This window comes from Melanotaenia boesemani, chromosome 20, assembly GCF_017639745.1.
Source record: "Melanotaenia boesemani isolate fMelBoe1 chromosome 20, fMelBoe1.pri, whole genome shotgun sequence".
NCBI lineage: Eukaryota > Metazoa > Chordata > Actinopteri > Atheriniformes > Melanotaeniidae > Melanotaenia > Melanotaenia boesemani.
The window spans coordinates 16,616,423-16,640,864 of record NC_055701.1 but is presented as its reverse complement, the minus strand read 5'-3'; the positions used below and the strand labels follow the sequence as shown (position 1 = coordinate 16,640,864).

At 37.8% G+C, this 24,442-nt stretch overlaps 1 protein-coding gene and 2 long non-coding RNA genes across 5 annotated transcripts; 1 reads left to right on the top strand and 2 right to left on the bottom strand.

Moving 5' to 3' along the window:
- Nucleotides 1-608: 608 nt before the first annotated feature.
- On the bottom strand, nucleotides 609-6,392 carry LOC121630944 (platelet-activating factor receptor-like). The gene is made up of 2 exons (XM_041971512.1): nucleotides 6,221-6,392; nucleotides 609-3,078 (listed from the first exon to the last, which is right to left on the bottom strand). Exon 2 carries the CDS (start codon nucleotides 3,070-3,072, stop codon nucleotides 1,954-1,956), a length of 1,119 nt encoding a protein of 372 aa, XP_041827446.1. The 5' UTR covers nucleotides 3,073-3,078; nucleotides 6,221-6,392; the 3' UTR covers nucleotides 609-1,953.
- Nucleotides 6,393-13,061: 6,669 nt separating this feature from the next.
- LOC121630947 lies at nucleotides 13,062-22,800 on the bottom strand. Its single transcript, XR_006008639.1, has 9 exons — nucleotides 22,786-22,800; nucleotides 21,944-22,143; nucleotides 21,051-21,136; nucleotides 19,959-20,481; nucleotides 18,869-19,858; nucleotides 18,500-18,591; nucleotides 17,834-18,227; nucleotides 15,899-16,996; nucleotides 13,062-13,072 (listed from the first exon to the last, which is right to left on the bottom strand). It is a non-coding gene; the product is annotated as an uncharacterized LOC121630947 (long non-coding RNA).
- Nucleotides 13,439-17,300, top strand: LOC121630948. 3 transcript variants are annotated; one of them, XR_006008641.1, is made up of 5 exons: nucleotides 13,439-13,605; nucleotides 14,726-14,842; nucleotides 15,040-15,190; nucleotides 15,308-16,062; nucleotides 16,332-17,300. It is a non-coding gene; the product is annotated as an uncharacterized LOC121630948 (long non-coding RNA). The 3 variants fall into 3 exon arrangements; XR_006008642.1 differs by lacking the exon at nucleotides 15,040-15,190; XR_006008640.1 differs by having other exon boundaries at nucleotides 15,040-16,062.
- Nucleotides 22,801-24,442: the final 1,642 nt, after the last annotated feature.

Here is a 24,442-nt window from a genome sequence, read left to right as displayed (position 1 = left end):
CACAGTTATTTTATTGAAATAACATGAAAAAAGAAAAGATAGAAATCACACCGGTCTGATGGCAAAGTTGCTTCACAAAATGCTTATTCTGTTACAACAACAAACAAGCTCAAAGTAAATGTAAACAAAGTCTTTACAGCATGTAGCAAAGAGCCGGATAATTACATGGACTAGTTTTCGCTATTGTAATGAATCATAGGGAGATTTTGCTGTAGGAGATGTTGAAATGTGATGCTAGAGGGGAAATTGAGCCTTTTAACTTCTGCTCCCTGGTGTCACAATGCAGGATAGAATTCTGGTTAAATCTTGTTTCTTCCTGTTAAGAAGAGTAGCCAAAATTAAGCCGCTCCTCTTCTTGAAAATTTTAAAATCAGTTACCTCAGCACTGTTCTGTCTCATCTGCAGATAGTACAAAATGCTGCAGCTAGACTCATAACAGGAACAAAGAAAAGAGACGGCATCACCCCCGTCCTCATGTCTCTGCACTGGCTTCCAGTAAAATATCACATTGAGTTTAAGATTCTTTTATATGTTTTTAAGGCTCTAAAATGTGCAGCGACCCATTACATTGTTGTTTTTCTCTAATAGCTTTGAAGCTTTGGAACAGCCTTTTTATCTCAGTCAAAGACTCGGCCTCCATAAATATCTTCTAGGCTAAACTGAAAACTTTTTATTTTTTGAAGCTGGTGTTCTTAATCTTCCAACAAAATAAATTTTTCTTTGTTTTTTTTTTTTTATTGTTATTATTTGTTTTTGCTTTTGTGGGTGTTTTGTTTTTTGTCTTTTGCTTCTGATAATTGTTAAACACTTTGGTCACTATTTTATTGATGGGACATCATGCATGTGAAATTTGTTTATATGTGTTCTAGTGGCTAAAATAAGTGGCTAAACCTTAAATATATTCATATTTGACTGAATACATTCTGAGCTAAACACTACTGCTATGACTTAAATAACACAAATAAACACTTCATCAGCTTTTTAGTTTACACAGGAAGAGCAAAAACATTGCACAATACAGAGTACAGCTCCACAACTTCCATGCCAATCGAGATGTGTGAGGTCGCATTAACATGGCTTTAAAAAGTCTTTAGGAGGTGAAGTCTGCTTTCATGTTGCAGATGAGCTGTGCTGCTAAGATACGAGAAAGAGGGGTAGCATGCAGGGCTTGCAGTGTCTATACGTCCCACCCCTGGAACTACACAGCACCCGTTACAAGTATTTTTTAATACATTGACAAAAGCATGTGTGAAAATAAAAATGAAATTATAAAAAAAATATTACAAAGGAAAAAGTATTGGATCAGATGAGAGACAAACTAATGTCTCCTGATGACAACTCCAACACACATCCTGCAGCCTCCAAAAAATAGAACTATTTCCAACCAGCACTGAATAACACTCCTTTCATTAGATATTTTATATCTTTAGAACTAAATTCCTATATGTAAGCACTTACGGTCAATAGGCTACATTTTATGACCATTTTACAAGCTTATGGGAGACTGAGTTTGAAGCTGCTGACATTAAACCCATACATTTTCTTTCCTTTTCAACTATTCCACTCGGAGGTTGCCACAATCATCTCCCTCCATCTAACCCTAACCTCTGCACCCTCTGCTTCTTTCATACTAACCAACTTCATGTCCTCTTCCTCTTCATCCAGAAATCTCCTCCTCGGTCTTCCTCTAGGTCTCATGCTTGGTTTTCCAACCTCAGCATCATTTTCCTGATATATTCCACTATATATCTCTCATTTGTACATGCCCAAACCATCATAGTCTGGCCTCTCTGGCTTTGTCTTCAAAACATCTAACATGGGATGTCCCTCTATTATATTCAATCCCAATTCTATTCATCCTACCTCCAGCTCTGTCCTGCTCATCAATTACTTATGTTATTACATAACACTGAGTCATTCCTCTTTGGGCTGTTGGTGAATACTCTGGAGTTTCTAAATCTGATCTCTGCTGTCCGGAGAAACATGTGTGGTAACTGTAGAAGAGCATCCTTCTCCCTTTGCACACTTTTTAATATGGGCCACAATTAATTTCTTAAACTTTCTTGTGGCAAAGTAATAAACCACAGGATCCAAAATGCAATTGAGACTCATAAGAACCAAGGTGATCTGATGTGCATCATTAATTGCTTGACGGGTTTCTTGGCCCCAGTCCATGTGGCCCCAGCCATCTTTGATCTGCAGCACTGTCAACGTCCAGGGGCCTTGAACTATATGGTGCGGCAGGAAACAAAGAATGAATACTGCCACCACTGCAAAGAGCATCTGCAGAGCCCTCCGTTTCACTCCTCTGGACCTTCGACCTAAGGACGACATGGTTCTGGACTTTTTGGGTGAGACTGTCGCAGATCGCACTTCTGCCTGAGGAGCTTTCTGAGTAAGTAACGCTTGAGCAATAAGGAAATTGCAGACCACCACAAGGAAAAAGACAACAAAAAACATTCCAATTATTAAGAAATGAAGGATGGCTACATTATTCTTGACATAATCGTCTTCATTCTGGTAGTCCTCAAAACATCGAGTTAAGTTTTTATTTTCTACGTCAACATGGGTTGAATTTGTTTTCCAGTTTGGAATGGTTGCAGACACAGTGAACAACCAGATAGCGGCACACACAACGATCCCACGACACTTGTGATCTGAGGAAGCTGCATCCAGTGGCTTTGTGACTGCCCAGTATCGATTAAGGCTGATAGCTCCAAGGAAGAGGACGGTACCATAGGTGTTAATGAAAAACAAGGAGCCTGTCAGCTGGCACATAAACCTTCCATAGACCCAGTCGCCCCCACGAATATAATAACCAATCCAGAACGGAAGGGCACAGACAAAAAAGAGATCAGCAATGGTCAGGTTGGTCATGTAAATGTGGATCTCTCTCATGGCCTTTGTTTGACGGAGGCACCGCAGGACAAATAGTATGTAGATGTTCGCAAAGAAGCCCAGGATGAAGATGATGCTGTAGATGACTGGAAACAGCACATAACGAAACTCTGAGTCAAGGAAGGTTGAGTTGCTGGGTGTAGGGTCCACAGTTGGTGCAGACGTTCCCAGCATTTTTGTCTGTAGGAGACAAAATCCATTATCAGTATGATACCCAAACACAACATCCAACATTCTGATGTTAGTTTAGAGTTAATGTAGCAGCTGACCGTAACAATGGTTTATTTTGAGTGTTTGAACAAGAAGAGGACGTTAGAAAGACAATTGCAAACTCTGTATGATGTAATCAAGGTTAGAAAGAGTTCTGCAAACACTTTTTCTCATCCGTTTTCCTCTTAATCCATTAGTTTAATCCCAAAATTAAATCAGGTGATAAAAGCTAATTGCTTATGGCTATCTACTTAAACACATTTTACAAAACACTTATGCAGTTTTCAACACATTAAGAACACTCATCACATCACGGGATACTGGTTAGCACACTTCATGTCTCTTCAATGCAAATGATGGAGATGAATGTGCAAACAGAGCTTCAATATGATATGTAAATTAAAGACGGGGATATGGCGACATTGTCTCCATCAACAGAAGGTAGGCGCTCCTCTTCACACTTAAAATGTAACACAATATTCTCACATCTTCCTCAGTGAATGAGAGGCCTGCCTGTCAGGCTCTATTCATATTATGCATCTAATCTTTTTAACTATGTTTGATAGGGAAATATTTTTAATGTTATATTATTATATTATCCTTTTTTTTTAACAATTTCATATGGGTGTTAGAGGTCCAACAACATTGTTTTCAAAGTGTATTACCCCCAAATTCAGCCTTGGTCCTTTATTTCAGCCATTCCAAAAGTAGCTCTAATGAGCTCTACAGAGAATTCGCTGGGATGTTCTTCAATAGGAAGTGAATGCATTAAAATGGGAGGGGCAATATCATGTTGCTTCTTTTCTGTGGAATAGGTATATGGGTGAGAACATTCCCAAACTAATATCATTCCCTGTTCTACCAAGATCTCAGCAGAGATTACTGGGAAGCCAAACCATAAACATAAAGACAAGTTTGAGCTTGTTCTTAGCTTAATAAAGAGATACCAAAGAAAAAGGAAGCAGATTCAGATGGATTATTCCATGCCAAATCGTTTAACTTTATCAAATTGTGCCAAGAATTTAAACTTCTATTATATTTTCTTTATCATTTTTATTATCTTTTTTAATATTTATATTATATTTTTTTGTACTTGCTGTAAAAACACATCCAATGACCTATTTTCATAGATATTAAATGATAATGAATTCAGTGTTGTGCTGATTGCTTTTTAGAAGCTCAGTTGTACTGATCACCTTCTATAAATAACTTTGTATCTTAACATTTAACACATTTAACTCCTTCCTCATATTTCCAGACAATTATTAAAATGTGACCAAACAAAACTGCTATTTGTTTTTGTTATTTTTTTTCTATTCATTCATTTTTGTGTGATGCTGGAGTAAAAAAAGATAAAACGCTGTAAAACGAACTGCATTTCCTGAGAAATTGGGCAGATTTCTTATGTGCAACCAAACTTAAAACCTGTTAAATGACTTTTTGTTTAAACTTCTGTTTTCCACACACACACTCAAGGAAATGACTTTCATTTTCTTCACAGTTCCTCTCATACACACAGTGAGATCATCTGGGAGTGTTTTGGTGATGCATTCTGTGTCTACAAAGTCATACAGCTGTGACTTGTGAAATAGTGCTGGCATTGTCATACTGTAAGAACAATTACTAACCCTGTTAAAATACATGAAGAGCGTAGTATATCTCTCTCCTAAATTCCAATATTCACCTCTGCAGTGATGCAAAGTCCAGCATGACATGACTACTAATGCACCTCCACGCCATCATAAACACTGGCTGTTGATCTTTTTAACCTGGTCCTTCTCATCTATAGTATTTGCCCTGAAACTGTTGAAACTTGTACTCATTTACAGCGCTCTCAATTAAATTCAAACAAAGTGGCGTCTGCAATTAGAAAAAGAACAAGAAGATCTGAAGACAGAGGATTTTAAATGTCAGGCACTTTAGCTTTCTCTGACAGTCTAAAAACATGCATGTTAGTTCTAAATTCTCCCTGGGTGCAAGCATGAGTGGTTATCTCTCTGTTGGTCCTGCCGTGGGCTGACAACCTGACCAGACCTGCCTCTCACCTACTAGCAGCTAGAATAGACTCGTCCCCCCATGACCCTGCACTGGAATATGCAGTATAGACAACAAATACATGAAAAAAGTCAATAAAAACCTTTTTTAAGAAAGACCGCATACGATTAAATGCATTCTGTTGTACTTTTAATCTAGCTTTCTGGTTAGAAAAAATGGAAAGACTAGTGAAAATTCACATGTTCACTATTTTTCTTTACATCTGAGATCAGTTCATGCTCCAGAGACCTCAACAAAGCTGAAACAGCGTCTTCATTTTACAGTATGAGGTTCAATTTCTGGTTGCAGTGGTGGACTTTGTTGAATAAAAAGGGGTTTTCATGGTATTCCTGCATTGATTCTTTGCAGTCTTGCAACAGAGAATCATTTCTTTGTAAATTTCTGATGAATCTTTGAGGAAGTTTTGCACAAAGTGATGAGCCACAATCCACTGTAGAGATAACTCCTTTGATTCATGCTCCCTTTATACCCAACCCTAACACCCTCACCCAATATCAGTTCATCTGCTGATAGCTATATCACCCACAACCCATAACACCCATATTCTTTATGTAACTCACAACTTCTTTTTTAAGTGCTGCTGACTTCAAATTCTAAGTCTGTTTATATTTTTATGTGCAGTGAAGATGGCACACTTTCACACAAATCCTCATTTTTGTTTTTGTGTCTTGTAAACAAGTTAACTCTCCAGACATGGAATCTGCTCAAAGGAAATGATGATTGTTTCCTGTATCATGTAGCATTTAAAATGGGCTCATAAATCAACCAGTTATGGTTCTAATTAAAACTTATTAATGTCTTTTCAGCATAATGCAGCAAAGGCAGAAAAACAATCTTTAATTCAAGAAAAAATTGAAGTATAAAAAACAGTAATCTGCACATCTAACCCATCATAAAGTTTTATGAGCTATTATTAAGTTAATTATTATTTAACAGGAGCGCTAATTAAAGCTTTCTGTTCCTGCTATTCACTAATTAATAAAGTTAAACCTTGTAGGTGGATACAGAGGCAAACCTGCTTGCTTCATAAATAATAATAAATAATAAAAAGACTCACCGTACAGCTTTGTCTACGATGATTGTCTCTCAAGATCTGAGACACGTGAATGTCCGCGCGGAAGTGAAATGTCTTTACTCAGGCAGATGTCAGAGCAGTGACTGAGGAGGTGTCAGTCCTCCAACAAAAAAAGCTTCCATGGTGCAACCGAATGTTCACGTGCGTAATTTCACATATTTGTCTGACAGCATGACAGCAGACGCCCACCTTCACACACTGTTGGAGTTTTACGGATTCATGGAAAGATGTTACTAATAAACAGCGTGTCACAACCTGTCATGCCGCCACTCCTTCATCTGCAGTCCCCTGATCTTCCTCATCTGGTCCTGATCTGCGCATAATCATCAAGCCAACCAGTTACACCTGTGTCCCGTTAACTTCCCAGTCCTCTTATACACCAGCACCTCAGTCATTCCTTGTCGGACCTTAACCCACGCACCATATGGACACTCTCCTAGTCTCTTCCAGGCTTCCTGGTGACCCACATCTGCTCTACCTTGATCAGATCCAGTAAGACTCTTTATCTCTGCTTATTCAAATAAAGATCTGTTAACCTGTTCCTGTCTCCGAGTGGTCCATGTGTAACACAGCGAGGCTTCAGCTTTTGTTTTACCTTTTTGTTTTATATTAGAAGTTGTTCAGTCAATTTCTAGTAAAAGTCATCAGAAGAACAAATCTGCTGTATTTTAGAACAGAAATAAAACAGACATGTTTTTTCCTTTAAACTTAAATTTGCCCTATTTGAAATATTTCTTTTTAATCTTTGTTTTATATGTCTCATTAATATCAGTAAGTAATTGGTTGTTTATATTTTAAACGCTTTATTAGTTAGACCTTGCTTTTAGCTTGGACTCCCTTTAGCTTTCAGAAATGCTTTAATTCTTCGTGGCATAGATTCAACAAGGTGTTGGAAACATTTCTCAGAGACTTGATGCATATTGACATGATGGCATCACACATGTTCCAGCTGCACATCCTGTACATCCTTTAAACCAGCGGTTCCCAACCTGGGGTCTGGGACACTGCAAGGGGTTCCCCCAAAGAGCACAGGAGGTCTCTGAGGTTTTGAATGTTAGAACCATTGTGATTAATGTCCACAAATTGTCCCCATTTTAAGGAAAAAAAAGTAAGGCTATGTGGTTAATTTATCTTTAGCTTTATGAAAGGACAGGACTCAACCAAAATACATTATTTATGGTGAGAATCTCACTTTTGAAAGCTTAAAACCAAGCATGGTTTCATCACAGGATGGAGCAGGGGGTCCATGACGTTTAGTATATGTATGAAGGGGGTCCCTGAGTAAAAAAGTTTGGGAACCACTGCTTTAAACAACTTCCGCTCTGCTCAGAAATGCCAAACATCCGATCATTTTTAGACTTTAAACCATTTAAATGCCAGTATGAATATTTTAATTAATGCCTGATTCATTACAAAAACAATTATTTTCTAGATAATTACATTATATTATGTTAAAGATTAGAAACAAAATTAATTATATTACATTTGTAGTGTCAGAAACGGGACTCTCATGGCAAATATGTACATGTGTATAAAACTGCTATAAAATCATCACACATCAGTATTTTTTCTGTTTTTTTATAAATCACTTTAGATGAAAATACCAAACATTCAATAATTTTAAGATTCTTAACTCTTTAAAATGCCAGTTAAACTATTTAACTTATTCGTTAAAAAACATACTAAACATTTAATATTTGCGATAGTGCTGCAATGCTGTGTAGCGGACCCTGGCCTGCCATGATCTGGGTGGTTTCCTGGGGCAGAAGCATCTGTGGTCAACAGTGGGCTGGCTCCGGTGTGAACAAATCCCCAAGATATTGTTTCCTCACAGCAGCATCAGGCCAGATGTTCATTTCCTTCTTAATATACAGTTAGAGACAGACGCTAGAGGTTAGAGTCAAAATAGAATGGGGGGTGTGAGTGGTTATGGTGGTGAGGGAATGCATGCGTGTGTGTGTGTGTGCATGAGTGCATTTCAGAGAATTTATGATCAGGTGTGTGTTTTTACGTTTGGGTGTGTGAAAACTTGTTGTAATGTGCCTTTTTTTAATGTAAAGAACTTTGATTTGATTTGATGATTGCTGTTCTTGTTGGTTTATCTTTAACCTTCTTTCATATCTTTTGTTCTTATCGCACCATTCAGATTAAATCTCCCTGACTATTTCTGTCAGGAGATTAAAAGATCTGTTGGATGAGAACCATGTGGATGTGTAATGATGCTTCTTAACCACATGACGGAGGTAGAGACTAATAAAAAGGAAAGAACTAATAAAATAACATTATCCTGTATTTTCAAGTGATTTTAGCCAGATTGTATAATTCTATTTGGGTGAACTACATGAACCACCACTCTCACTCTCTAAAGGCAAGGCAAGGCAAATTTATTTATTCAAAGTGCTTTACAAAAAATATTAAAAGCATTCAGTGGGGAGAAATAACAAGACAGAAAAAATAACATTAAAAGAAATGAAATAAATAAAAACAGAAAGAAAAAGCTAAGGTAAAATGCAAGAAATAAAGTTCCACTGTGGGGGAAAAACAGCATTAAAACATGATCAAGTTTAAAAATTCAAGCTTAAAAGAAACAGATGCAGATCTGGACTTCTAAATATAAATTATAAATGCAGCAGAGAACAGACGGACAGGCAGCCAGTGTAAAGATCTCAGATCCACTTTCTTGGTCTTAGTGAGGACTCGAGCAGCAGAGTTCTGAAACAGCTGCAGGTGTCTAATGGATTTTTTAGGTAGACCTGTAAAGACACTGTTACAATAATCAAACCGACTAAAGATGAAAGCATGGACTAGTTTTTCCAGGTCATGCTGAAACATCAGATCTTTTATCCTTGATATATTCTTAAGGTGACAGTAGAGTGAATTTGTGATTCCCTTAATGTGTTTCTCAAAGTTAAAGTCTGAGTCTATCAATACACCCAGATTTCTGGCCTGGTTGGTGGTTTTTAGGTGTATAGACCTTTATAGGTGGCCTTTAGTCGTTTCTCTGGGGCTCCAAAGACACTCACCTCAGTTTTGTTTTTGTTTAACTGAATAAAGTTCAGACACATCCAGACATTAATCTCAATGCATTTACCAAGAGCCTGTACGGGGCCTCTTACATTGTAATATATATCTCTGTGTCATCTGCGTAGCTGTGGTAACTAATTTTGTTTTTCTTTCTAACCTGTGCCAGTGGGAGCATGTAGATGTTAAACAGAAGAGGCCCCAGGATGGAACCTTGGGGAATGCCACATGTAATTCTTGTCTGCTCAGATGTAAAGTTACCTATATACAAAAAGTACTTTCTGTTCTCTAAATGAGATTTAAACCAGTTTAGGGCAGTGCCAGAGAGGCCAACCAGTTCTCCAGTTGTTTAAGTAGTATATTGTGGTCAACTTTATCAAAAGCAGCACTGAGGTCCAGTAAGACCAAAACTGACATTTTTGCATCATCTGTATTCAAACATATGTCATTAATGACTTTGGTCAGAGCATCTCAGCGCTAAAACCTGACTGGAAGACATGGTAGCAGTTGTTTTGTGTTAAAGTCGTTTACCTGATGAAAAACGGCTTTTTCAATGATCTTTCTCAGAAACAGAAGATGTGAGATGAGCCTGTAATTGTTCATTTGTGTCTTGTCTAAATTGTCCTTTTTAGCAGAGGTTTGATTACAGCTGTTTTTAGAAGTTCTGGGAAAACACCTGAAATTAAAGACAAGTTCACAATCTGTAACAGATCTGGCTCCAGTCTTTGAGACCTTTTTGAGAAAACCTGTGGGCAGGATGTCCAGACAGCAAGAGGAGGAGTTCAGTTGGCATAAGATGTCGCCCATTTCTTTGCTGTTAATGGGATAAAACTGTGTCATGGTGTTTAAACTGGTTTTCAATGGACACAGTATGTCTGTTGAATCTGCTGTTGATGAACCAATTGCTTGTCTGAAATTCTGGATTTTTTCTGTGAAGAATTTGGCAAACTCATTGCAATAAAATAAAGCAGCTACATCTCTGCCCAACAGAACAACAGATACACAATGTCAATATAGTAAAGTACCAGCAACCACTATATGCATTGACTGCGTTTCAATACACCCAAATATTTGTTTAACTTGGTGATTGTCCATGACAGTGTTGGGATGGGTGATGTTGCCATAGATGTCAAAAATAAAGATGACTCACCTGCTCTGCTGGCCAGCGGGGTCGAAAGTCCGCACTGGCTGCCATCTTGCCACAGTCAGCTCGCTCACTCATAACATTGTTTTAATGGTGCATATTTCATAGAGATTTTTAAAGAGTTTGGTTTGTTATGAATTTAAAAACAGCTGGTGTATTAGGTTGATTTGAAGCCCCCCAGGGGTCACAGATTTTTTTTTCTTTCTTACTTTCTTTTGCGTTAGCAAGCAAAACTTTTGCGTGCCCTTGCAATACTTTTGCGTTAGCATGCAATACTTTCGCATTCTTTCGCAAAAAATGGATGTCCAAGAGAGAAGCAGTTTTGCTCAGTTTTTTTAGGTGTTTCTAGTCTGCATGTGTCCCTCTCAGCATCAAGTCAACATAACACACACACCTGACAATGATTTTTTTTTCACGTTAACAGAGGAAGTGTGTAGTTGTAACTGTTATGGGTACCACTCATTACGGACAGCTGGGGCTTGTTCTTCATGCAAATCCCTGGCTGTGGCATCCGTTCTGAGTGGCTGGATCAACTGCACCCCAGTCTCTTCCCCATTGATTGGTTCCACACTCGGCCAATCAAACTTCAGCTTGGGGGAAAGCCGGGGATAAAGAGCTGCTGCAGTGTTCAGTCGGGAGGGAGTAGCGGGCTGCACAGGCTGCTTCCCCACACTTTAGATGAGAGAGGGTGTTTAACACGGGCGGCCTCTTCTCTCGGTTGGCAGAAGTATGAAGGCATGGCTTTTCTGGGTGTTTGCTGTGCTATATGGTGGTCCTTTTGGTGTCAGACCATTTTGTGTCTACAGTGGGGTTGGTCCTGGCTGGTCCTGGATGTTCTGTTAGGGGACTTAGTTATGGTCTGTTTAGTTTGGTCTCACCTTTTGTTATCCACCCAGTTTTGGTTCAAGCTTTGCTTTGTGTTCTGCCATTTTGTTCTTTGTATTATCGGTTTTGGTGTGTTGGGCTAGGTTAGGGTTTTGGTTGTGACAGAGTTCACGTAGTTTATTGGAACTGCTGCCCTTTCGTTTGTTTAGTTATCACCCCGAGTTGTGGACACTCCTTTTGTTTTACTCGGTGGTGTTTTGTGTTTGGTTTTGGGTTAAACCTTTTGTATTTATTTTCAGCAGTTTCACTAACCCCAACACTTGTTTTTTACCATCTTTTGTTCCAGGTTTTATTTGATGTTTATGTTTTATGTCAATAAAGTGCGTTGTGTTTATCTTTTACACCTGTCCCAGCGTACTTTTGTGTTGCGCCCAGACATGCCCCTGATTTGGGTCGTAACAGTAACGTACTGCTTTAACGGATTAATTACAAGTGCAGACAAATAGGTAGGCTGTAATCAGAAATGGTATCAAGCTTTACTGTTTTGGCTTCTTGCCTGTAAAGTGGGATTGATATGATTTATTGGTAATTGGTATTGGTAATCTGAACACACATAATTTCCACCACTATTACTGATGCAAGATTCATGTTTTGCTATAGCTCAGCCATGATCTTTTGTTAATTAGATGAATAACTGAATCTAAAGCAGTACATAGTACCAGATTTTTCTCCCACACTAAACTCATGTGTAAAGCACATAGCAAGTGTCAACTCTTTCTATTGGACAGCTTTAAAAAGGACCAGTTAATTAGGGATACTAAGGTACTGCTTTATTAAAGCAAAAATATTACAAAGACACTTGTTCACAGTGCAAGGCCACAGGCACATCTTGTGTAATAAACTTTTCTTTTTCCAGGGAATTTACAACACACACAGCTCTGTGCAAACATTGGCGGAAAATCAGGAAGCATAACAGAAGCACTTGATATGACAGCAACAATTTCATACACCACATCCTATTTGCAGCGTGCTTTTTCATGTTCTGAGCACAAAAGAAATCCTTTATTTTTTTCAGTTGCAAAGATTCATTTGAACATTTTCCATAAATAATTTATGCAAAAGGAGATACTTTACAGTGTTTTCACCTGAAAACAGACAGTTAACTAGGAAGAGCTCACTCACTTTCCTTTCTTCCTTTGAAGTGGAAAAAAAAAGAGGAAAGGGGAATAATTTGCTTGATTAATTTACCGTTGCTTACTATGAATAAATGTCATTATGAGTAGTTGCTGCATGACAGTTATGAAGTTACAGAATTGCTTTCAGCATATTGGGAGGTTAAATAAAAGAACACAGTGATTAGAAAAAAGCATCCATCCCACACACACTTTCAGTCAGGAGAATACAGTTATGGCTCTGTTAGGTAGTGAAACACTCACAAATACAAATACATACACAATTACTCCGTGTATTGCTGTTGCTGCCCTGAGTTTCTCTACATTATGTGATTGATGGGTTCTATGAAGCTTAGTCATCACCTTAGTCAAGTCTATAATGATGACGATAAAGGGTGTTAGCGTAACACTTACCAAGTCTTCAGATTTAACCCCATCTACTTGACAGCGTGATTGCAAACAGGAAGCTGTGCAAACTTTTTAATTCAGTTATGTTAAAGAGGAAATTAAAAGTTCTTGTTTCCTACGGTTATTTAATTTACTGAGGGTATTTACACCATCCTTATTCTGATACGCAGCCTTCCCTGGCCTTCTTTTGTTGAAGTCCACCTTAACTGGGAGGTCGCCTCTGTTGTAGCACTTGCAAAAGAAGCTTGATTTAGCTGGTCGCTCCTGAAAAACACCTGTAGATGGGGGGCCCGCTACCTGGCCAGACACAAAAGGGAAAATGTTTATTAAAAAAGAGCAAAATAGAGAAAATAAAAAATAAAACATATACAGCTAGTAAAAATCATGTTTTATGAAATCAAAATTGACTGTTTTTCTCCTGCAAAAACAGAATCACTCCCACTGCCTTTTCTTCCAAGTAAACTCTTTTAAGGAAGGGAAAACACAGATAATGTGTGTGTGTGTGTGTGTGTAGGAGAGGAGGGTGTGTGTGTGTGTGTGTAAAAATGCTGAAGAGTGGCCTCTGCAGGTGGAAAAAGGAACTGCAAGGCCACGCTAAGTTACACATGTTCCGGGGCTGCCATACACAACGGTGGGAAATTTTAGTTACGTGACCAGCACTTCCCACGGATTTTCGGCTGGTGACCATTCCTACCATGGGTGTTTCTGTGGATTTTTAGAGGCTGGATTTGTAATTCCTTTGGATTTTGGACCCATGATTTTTTTTCCAACCATCTACTCAAGTGATGAATTCAAAAGTAAGTTTTTCTGTTTTAATAGATGTCTAATTATATGATATAGTGTCCGTGGACATATGTGATCAAGTAAAAATGGACATTATCACTTGTTAAGGTTTATATGTTTTTAATGACAAGAAAGACATAATTAACTATTTCCCTTTAAATAAATGTCCCAACATTCTTGTCAGCGCTTATGGGATTTGTAGTTTTTAACCGGGCTCCAGCCTTTATTTGACTTCATTTGGTGTAGCACAGACGGTTTGTCAACCGGAGTTGATTAGCTTATTTCCCTGTCTCTGCTGTCCTTTTCACTTCGGTGACAAGACAGATGACGACAAACGGATGATAATCATAGGCCACTTAAGTAATTGTTACAGGGAACTAAATAATTAATTATATTTGATTCGTACAACTTCACAATACTTGTTTTTTTTAAGCACTGCGAAGCAGGATGCCACATGTTGTTACCTCAAATATTAGTATCGTGAAGTTGTACGAAGTTGCTCGTTAGACTATACTGATATTACAGCCACAATCTGATTTATGAACCATAACGAAAGCAGCTTTGCCTGCTATTAGCTAAAATCTGGTAGCATCCAACATGTGAACTTCGAAGCCCAGAAAAATTTGAAGAATGCAGTTAGCTACTTTGCCTTGAGTTTTTTGTTTCTGTCGGTTGACTTCTCTGCATGACTGATCGCACAAGTTATTTCTTGACCAATAGCCTTAGTGGTAGGAGTTATTTTTAGTTTATAATAAATATTTATCAGAGGTTGATATATGACAGCTCATGGAACACAGGTTGTACAAAACTTGTTTTTCTGTGTCTGACTACAAAACAATATTATGGAGACACGTTTAACTATACACACGCCAAGTGCTGCTAAACAAAGGGACACACTGAATAAACAGAACATTTCCCTAATTCTCTGCAATATACTAGTAAGCGCTATAAAAAAAGACTTAAAAAAGCATCATGCTTTATCCACTAAATAGAAAATTGTCCACTTATATTTTGGCCAAGTCATCCATATTATAATAATAATGATGATCATCGTTATTGTGTTGACTTGATCTGAGTATTGTGTGAATTATGCTTTACTTTTATAAATTAACTATAAAACTGTATATTTTGTAGTGAGCCTATCAAAGACAGCCCTAAAGAGGCAAAATCCAATTAAAGAAGCAGAAGATTATATCCGGTTGGGAATAGATAAGGAAGTCCTTACATGGAGGTTTATTGATCATATAAAAGGTAAGAATTAAAAATATTTTGTATCTTAATAATAGGTTGTCAACTGTTAATATGACAATTTGATCGATGGGATTAATATATATATATATATATATATATATATATATATATATATATATATATATATATATACATGTGCTGTTAGTTTAATTAACTGTTTAATTGTTTAATTAAATGCTGTTACTTTTTTCCTGAAGGTCGAGGAGTGTTTGCAAAAGGCCCTATTTTAAAAGGCACAATCCTTCTAGAATAAAGAGGGAAGCTTTTTAAAAGAGCAATCTGTAGTAAATTTGGAATGACAATAAATGAATACACTTATTTATTCACACACAAAGGAACAGACTTCTGGTTGGTGATCAAATTTATATTACATATTTAAATATTGTGGTAAATTAAAAAATAATAACTTTTTTTCAGTTTAAATTTAATTCTATTTTTGAAAAATACAATTTGTCACTCTTTTAGCATTGATGCTTCAAGTGAAGATGGCTCACTTGGAAGACTGTTATGTCAATGATGACAGGAAACCTAACGCAAAAGTGAAGAAGACTGAAGTGGATTATGTGCCCCATCTCTGCTTGTTTTCCATTACGTACATAAACACGTGTGTGCTTGTGTGTTGGCCATGTAGCCAGAGGCACTGTTCTTTCATAAGTATATTAAAGTGTTTTTAAAATATATAATTTTGGTAAAATGTCCATGTTTCATCCCCATTTGCTTGTCTTACAGATAAATATTGGCAAGTACACAAATGAGTTCATCTTCAATCCTTATTAAGACCAAATTTTCTGGCTTTTAGCCTACAAGGTTGCGCCCTCTCCTGGCATGTGAAGGTAGCAGAAAGAAGTATGACAATGAAGGGGCTGGATCTTAAGCTTACATCATGGTTATTGCATTATTATTATTACCAAACTGGAACACATCTGGAAAGTTATATCAAGAAAAAAAATTACTAGCCGATTATAAACGGCTAGAAGAGAATGGCACTTTCCCGTTGTTCACCGGCAATTAAATTGTACAGCGGCATAAGAAAAAACGGCAAGCTTATGTCTGGACCAGAGTGCTGTAATGAGAGTGGCGACACTCTTTGAAATCGCCGACAGGAGGTCACGTGGTTCATGGAGCTCTGAATAGTTCAATACAGCACAGCGTTCTTCGTTGGGTTCAGCGGATTCTGGCGGGAGGCAACGCGGACATTACAATTTTATTCGTCATTTTCGGTAAATATTTACTGATTATGTTTAGTGATTACGTTATTAATCCGTATTTTATCCAAAGCTTACTTTTGGAAGGAGCAGAGACACATTTATCACAAATTGTAGATCTAGGAGGGAAGATCTGTATTACGAATAGCCTTCATTTAAAGATACTTAGTGATGAATAAAAAACCTGAGCTCATGTACGGTGAGCTACTAATCAATAAAAATCTAAATCAGTTTAAATGTGCATGTAATGAATTGATATGTCTGTTTTTTTTTGTTTATGCTAGCATGGGGATGCTAAATCTCATCCTCTTACACAGCGTGGAAGAGATTACATGTTCTGCTTCTTCTTACCTTCACATCAACGTCCTTCAACAAAGCCTCAATCAAAACTGTGGAAGATCTCATTCAGTTTGTTTTCTCTGCCTGGTATCAGGTGGAAAATGTACTCATGGCAATGTTAAATGAATAATTTCAAGCAGGTTTGAAGGATAAAATGTAGCTGTAGATGCTAACTGGTGTCTTTAGATGAATTATTTCCTATAACAAACATTACTATTCTATTATCATATCTGATCATATTTTCCTGTCATATGAGCTTAATACATGCATCTGTATCCATGTATATTGTATTTCTAACCAGAAAACTACCGTAAAATGGCACTGATCTGACTCCACTAAATGTTAATTCACTGACCCTTTTATAATATTAGCTAACAAGTATCCATGTTCAAAAACAGCTTTTTAACAAAATATTTTTATTAAACAATGTTATTATTGAAAGTGTAATAAATGCAGAAATAAAGAAGTACTTTTACTAATACTTGTAATGTTTAATAGTTGAATCTGCAACAATTAATTGTTTAAAGGTTCATTCAATGAGGGTTCATCCTTCTCAACTTGGCAGTTGCTTCATTTGGTAGTGACCATCTCTTCGAAACATCAGTGGACTCTGGTAACAAAAAATACAGAAATAATTCATCATCAAAAGCTCCAAAGTCAGACTGAAAAACTGGTGGTGTGTTCCTTTCATTTCACTTTTCATTTATTCATCCATATCAATTTTCTGTACCATACAGAATTACATAAAAAATACAATAAAGCCCTAACATGGATGAAAGGAGCATGTAGAAGATGTCATATATTACATGCCCTCTACAAAAAACAGCTTGAATAGATGACCAGTAGCAATCTTTTCCACAGTCCATGTCCAAATTACAAACATTGTTAATTCTGAAATAAAACTCTTAAAAAGGTATTGTTTAACTGATATATTGTGGATCATTTTAACATCACTTCTAAGAATTTCCATAATCTCACTCCTGAGACCATAAATCCCCTGTCTTTGCTTCTGTTTTTATCATCTGTTATCATGATAAATTTATTAAAAAATGTGCTTTGGTACTAAGATTGTTCATAACTTTCCACATGGTCAATATAATTCAAAGTTTAACAAATTCTTGAAATTTAACTATGTTCAACTTAACAAAAAAGAAATATGTCATCGGAAGAAAATTAAATAAACTCAAAGGGAACCTTAAAAACACTCAGGCTAAAATTTAATAAGTGATCTTGATAACAATGTAATACCCAAATACCCAGGATTGCCAATTTTTTTTCAAGTGACTGCTGCAGTTCCATTTCCATAAATAAAGGTTCTCAAAATCATTGCTTTAATTTACATTACAATAAATCTTCCAAATGTGAGAGAGTTTATTATCTTTACACTGTATTCATATCACAAATTAATTATACATATTAAAACCTCTTTATAGGTTGATTCTCTTACCATGGTAGGCTGTGCTGCATTTGGGTGCACCAGCCACTCTGAAAAAGGGACCAGAATGTATGGCTTCCCTAAAGACACAGAGAGAAGAAAAAAATGGCTAGTCCAAGTCAGTAGGAGCAATCTCTCCATCTCCAGAGATCATAATAACAGAAAACTGTGTGCGGTAAGTTTATACTGCACACACAAAGATTCTAAATCAGGGTTTAACATGTTGTTCTGTCATATGCTTCAATAAAAATGCAACATGTATGGAAATTAAACTAATGAGATACTCTGCAGGCACATTTTGAGGGAGATCAGTTTAACAGGACAAAGACGGGCAAAGTGAGACTGAAGCCTGATGCTGTTCCAACTCTTTTTGTCCACCGCCGAGCGCCAAGGAGAAGGAAGGGTCCTGCAATGAGAAGTACACCAGAACTTCCACTAAATGTTAATTCACTTAGAAGTGACCACACATATTATTCTACAGTTAACTTTGGTATGAGTCATAGTACTGTTGAGGAATATTTTTTTACATTTCTTAATTAATGACTAATCTTCTTACTAACAGTGGCATATTCATTTTAGATGTTGAGGAAGGGAGAACCAGAAATGAGGCAAGTGAGATAAGGGAAAGAGAGAGACAGAGAGAAGATGAAGTTGTGGACTCAGAAGAGAGGGACAAACCAGATACAAATGAGCCAGGATCCAGTGTGCAGGGGTCAACAGTGACAGGAACCAGTGAAAAATCATTTGAGGAGGAAATCAGCATCCAAAACCTGAGAGAAGAATCAGAGAGCCAGAAAGATCAGTTGAGAAAGTTACAGAGAGCATTTAGCAGACAAAAAAAGATGAATGCAGTCCTGCGCAAAAAAGTTGTCACTATGAAAAAAAAATTGGGTCAAATGTTTTCCAAGGATCAGATGAAGGCAATTGGCATGAAGAACAAAAAAGGTATTAGGTGGAGCAAAGACACTGTAAAAAAAGCCATAAAGCTCCGTTTTTCAGCCGGCTCAACGGGTTACAGGCAGCTACAAGATATGGATTACCCTTTACCTGATATCCGAACCTTGCAAAGAAGACTGGAACACATCAAACTGCAACCAGGTGTGCTAGAAGAGGTTTTTGAGATGCTTGAGCTGAAGGTAAACAGTCTTGGAGCTTTGGAGAAGGAATGTGTGCTGACTGTAGATGAGATGGCCATCACACCAGGTGTGGAGCTGCACCTTGGAACCGGGAAGCTTTTCGGGGATGTGACACTGCCTGGGCATACAGGAGCAGCAACACATGCATGTGTTTTCATGTTGGCAGGAAGCACACTGAGATGGAAGCAAGTAGTCGCTTACCATTTCAGTGGGAATTCCACCAATGGGGCAAGCTACAAGCCTGTCATCACCGAAATCATCGAGAGAGCAGCTTCCATAGGGCTTCATGTGGTAAATGTCACCACTGACATGGGCAGTCCTAATCGGGCTATGTGGAGGTCATTTGGAGTGGACCACAACCAAACATCCATCCCACACCCAGCGAGACCAGACAGGAGGCTGTACTTTATGCCAGATGTCCCACATCTGGTAAAAAATTTGAAGAGTGCACTAGTGCGTGGACAGACATTTAAAATTCCACCTGAGATAGTTGAAAAAGAGAGTCTCCCTCACAACGAAGTTTCCATTAGACCCTTGAAAGATCTGGTGGATTTTCAAGAAGGAACACCATTAAAAATTGCTCCAAATCTGTGTCAGAAAACCCTTCAACCCAGTCATTTTGAGAAAATGAAGGTGGGGCCTGCAATGAATGTTTTCAGCATGTCAGCGAGTGCAGGTCTGAAATACATGGTGGAGAAGGAGCAGCGACCTACCTCTAACCTGACAACAGCATGGTTTCTGGAGCAGGTCAACCACTGGTTCGATATCATGTCTTCCCGACACCCAGTAATGGCGCTGAGCAGGCACAAGATGGAACAGTACCACAAAGCCATCGAGTTTCTCCACAACATGATCCAACTCTTCCGTGGTCTAAAGATTGGTCCAACAGGTAGCTGGAAACCTGTGCAAACAGGATTTGTGATGGCAACATCTACAATTTTATCCATTCAGATGGACATGCTTGACCATGGTCACATGTTTGTGCTGACGAGCAGATTTACCCAAGACTGTCTTGAAAACTTGTTCAGCTGCATTAGGCAGAGGAATCCTGTCCCAACACCAGTGGAGTTCCACCAGGCTCTCAGATCAATATCAGTTGGGCAGTTTCTTGTGACAGTCAAATCAGGAAACTATCAGGAGGATGACAACAGTCTTTTGGCAGAGTTCCTGGACAACAAGGAGACAACTCCCAGACCTGGCCTGAGAGTGGACCAGCTGACTGGCCACAAAGATACTCCAGATCTCTCAAAGAGTGAAACCTGTACTCTCTACTATCTTGCAGGATACATTGTAAATAAAGTCATCAAACTTTGCGACATCTGTGATGTTTGCCAAAGTGCGATTGTGCAAAATGATGAAAGTCTGGAAGGAGAGCATGATGCATTACTGACATTGAAGGAATTCAAACCGGGTGTGCTCTGTCGTCCATCACACGAAGCCTTCAGTCTGGTCCAGAAAATTGAGAAGCTTTTCCGAACCAGGTCCAGTGCATCCTTCATGGAGCTTCCAAATGCCACAGATACTCTGGAGAGAGAAGCAAGGTCACTGGAAAGCATGCTTCCTTTGTGCCATGATGTGAAAAAAAAAATAACCAGCAGATTCATCAGGCTCAGATTGAGAATCGCAGCAAAACAGATCTCTGGTGAACGAAAAAAAGTTCTGTCCAATGATGGGCATCTTGGAAGCAAAAGCCAGACAAGAAACTTAAAGAAAAAACAGCAATGTCAATCAGCATCCAGGCCCACAACATACAAACCTCCACCAAACACCTTGCTCGTTGCCATGGAGGAGCTTGGTCTGAGCTTTGCAAACCCCTATCAACCCAGGGCAGCTTCAGCTTCGCTACAAATGCATGGTAAGTTTTGAAAAGTCTTAGTAATTTGGTCTCACTTAATTTAATGGTTACCATTTCAGTGGCAATTCCACCAATGAGGCAAGCTACAAGCCAATCATCATGGAAATCATTGAAAAAGCAGCTTCCGTTGGTTTTCATGTGGTAAATGTCACCCGATCATTTTGATTTCACTTTTATTTTTTGTCATCACAGCCTCTCCATCAGCCAACCAGCTCCAGCATTCCACCATTCCACTTACCAGCATCCTCATCACTCCATCACTGACAGGACCGTCAAGTTCCACGAGCCTGGTCTTCACTCAGATCACCTCTGAAGATCAGTCCCCTTGAAAACATGGACATGAAAGCAATGTCTGCATTACAAATTGTAGTATTTTCAAAATTGTTTTGCACGCATATTCTACAATCATTTATCATTGTTCATTCTTAGTTAACTGTTATCTTGTTTAATAGATTCAAACATCACATTGTGTGATGAAAATAAATGAATTCGCTTTTTTAAAAATGCAGTCAGACAGTTTACTGTTCTTTTGTTTAGATTAAAATCTAAAAAAATAACTGCATGGTGACACTAACTAAATGGGGATTTATTTTAATACGGTTTGAATTTTTACAATTGAGTTGTTAAGAGTTTTGATTAATTTGGAAAATGCAGAGAAGTGTTTAACAACATATTACTCTGCTGGTTCTGAGTAGATAACGTGTTAAAAAAGTTTATCTGTCAGTCTCCCGTAATTAATTGTAAATTTGATCCAACTAAATACTTAAAAACCACAATCAAGAGTACATTTTCTTCTTTTTAAAATACAATGTCCACATTTTTCTGCCGTCTGGGACAACGACTGTCATATGTTGTGCTCAGCTTAATAATATCAGTCTCGCAGAGCAAAAGTTAAACATGTTTAAAAAAAATCTTTATATTGAAAAGAATGCTTATAACAGCAAAATGTATTTGGATTAAAACAGGCTTGCTGACGATGTCTAGCGTGACATAAGTTTTGCTAGCATGAACTACTAACTGGCTAAATAATTATTTCACGCTACATTAAATAATAATGCTCGCTTAATATGCTACAGAACATTGATCTAATGCTTACAAAGTTCTAGAAATTTAGTAATTCTTGCCACTTACCGGCAAAAAAGCCTCCAAAAGACCGAAAATGAACTGCGTACAGTGCTGGAGCAACGGCCATTTTGAACTTTCTGCAGCTCCATGGACCACGTGACTTCCGCATTCCATTCTTTCTATAGAAGTCTACGGGAGTGTCGCCACTCTCATTACAGCACTCTGGTCTGGACCAAGCAGCAACCTCTGCCTGTAAAATGTGAAACCTATGCGGAAGTGCAAAACGAAAAACGAGTAAATCCCTATAGACTCCCATGTTAAAAATGCCAACTTCACAGCAGAAATAAGCATGTAGCCTGGTACAAAAATCCATTTTAGGATTAATGGGTCAAGTTTACCTTTATGACAACTGTGAGATGGGTGGATTTTTTTCTAACTCATCGGTTTGGATGTTATTTAATCTTGAAATTCGTCATAATTAGTGGCAGAGACTCTGTCCATTTTTATATACAGTCTGGACAAAGTAACACCCATCCATTGAAACAGAGTAACTAACTTCGCCACATCTACATGTTAAATTCGTTGATCATTCAGCCGTAAATCGATTTAACGGCCCGGCTATGCTGAGATGGTAAAGTTAAAGTAAACATAACTTGCAATGACACGTTTATTGTTATCATTAGTATATTACTATCATATGTTTCCAAAGCACATCACAAACCAAACTTATCAAATTGATTTCATATAGCCTACATGGTTTCATATACGTCCTCTATTTCCACACTTAACAATGCAGAATAATCTGTGCAAACCTATGTATTGTTTGTTGTAAACATTGTTGGTTGGTACGAAATGCAGGCATTAGGAGATGGCACTAAAGATAGCATTAGCAAAAAAAAAACACTCACCACTGCGTTCTTCAGGTACGACTTTGTGCTAAAGCCTTCAGCAGGAAGCTGTGTTGACCTTTTAGACATTTCAGATATTTCTAACTTTACACAATTTTACACAAAACAGCTCAGACTCGTTGGACTACTGCTAGGGTAACCACGGAACTGAGAGTTGAATTTTCTAAAACTTAATGTTTATTGCTTTCAGTGGTGGTTGCTATGCAACTTCTAAGATATATATATATATATATATATATATATATATATATATATATATATATATATATATATAATTTATTAGTTTTTAAAGTTTTTAAGGGAAATTGTAAGTTTATGGTGGCTGTAAGATAACTCATCAAAGTTCATATTGTTGCTTCATAGTTTGGAAGACGTATGGGAAAACTGACCATCTTCAATGCAGTTTAATCTTTTGGATTTTTCTCTTGCAGTCATTATTTGATTTTTCAATAAGGAAATTATTTTTGGCTGTTTGCCTGAAGAACATGTTTTCATTTGCAGTTAACCTAAAAAAAAGGTTTATACAGCCATAAGACATAAATGCAACAGATTTTAACAGACTCCCCCCATTTATGTAATAATTAATGTTGTTTTATAGGCAAGTACTAACCGGCTCTGTTACTTCCAGGTTCAATGTGTTCAATAAGGTCATTTGAAAAAAGTTTTTAATAAACATTAAACCAGTCCGACCCTCAGCTTTTTCCAGTTCTTTCCATCATCAAGTCTTTATGCAGCAGGATGAGCTGCATCCGTGAGGAGACTGTCTGCTTTGAAAACATCGACTGGCCTGACCCTTCTAGTCTGGATACACAGCACCCCCTAGAGGATCATTATCAGGAGCTGCCCTTTTTTGTTGTCTGTGTGTGTGCCACACAGTTTGGGAAATAGGGAGCGTGGTTGTGTGTGTGTATGAGTACACAAGAGAGAGAGAGAGATTCAGTAACTTTATCCTCCTGATAATCTGGATTAAAACCCTCTGGGACAGTATTAAACACCACTGACTGGGCATTGCACACACAAACACACACTAACACACACACAGATCCTCTCTTATTGTACTTTTTAAGATCACAACAGTCCCACTAAGGCTGCTTGTAATCATATTTTAGCTGAATAAAATCTTTTGATCTGAGGATTGTTAGAATCCACACCTATATCTTCCTAAACCTTTAAAATGTCATTCTGAGTGACTCATTTCCTCAAAAGCTTTTGTACATGGACCCTTCACATGCAATGTCAATCACCTAAACTGTGACATATAATTAGAGCTAGCAGGGAGATTCCACCTTTCACAAAACTCTTGGTGAAAGACAGGATGTGTTGAGGGGGTGGATGAAGAGTGAGGTTGGGCCCTGGCCTGCTTGGCCCTGTGGGAGTATTAGGTTTGATTGAATTTACTTCTGTCCTGCCCTGCTACGCTGTCTGCTTTTGACTTGTGTTGTGTTTACAGTTTATTTATTCCATCCCACTGTGCTCTGCTGCATCCTGTTGTTCTCCACTGTATTTTCTTCTGTACACTAAAACCCATTTTTTATCTGTTTTAATCTACATTGCAATCTATGCTTTTTTAGCTGAAGATACTATTTAGCTTATTTTCTCTTAAATCTGTTTTTCTGCTTCGATCCACTCCAAGCTGTTTTAATTCATTATGGTAAAT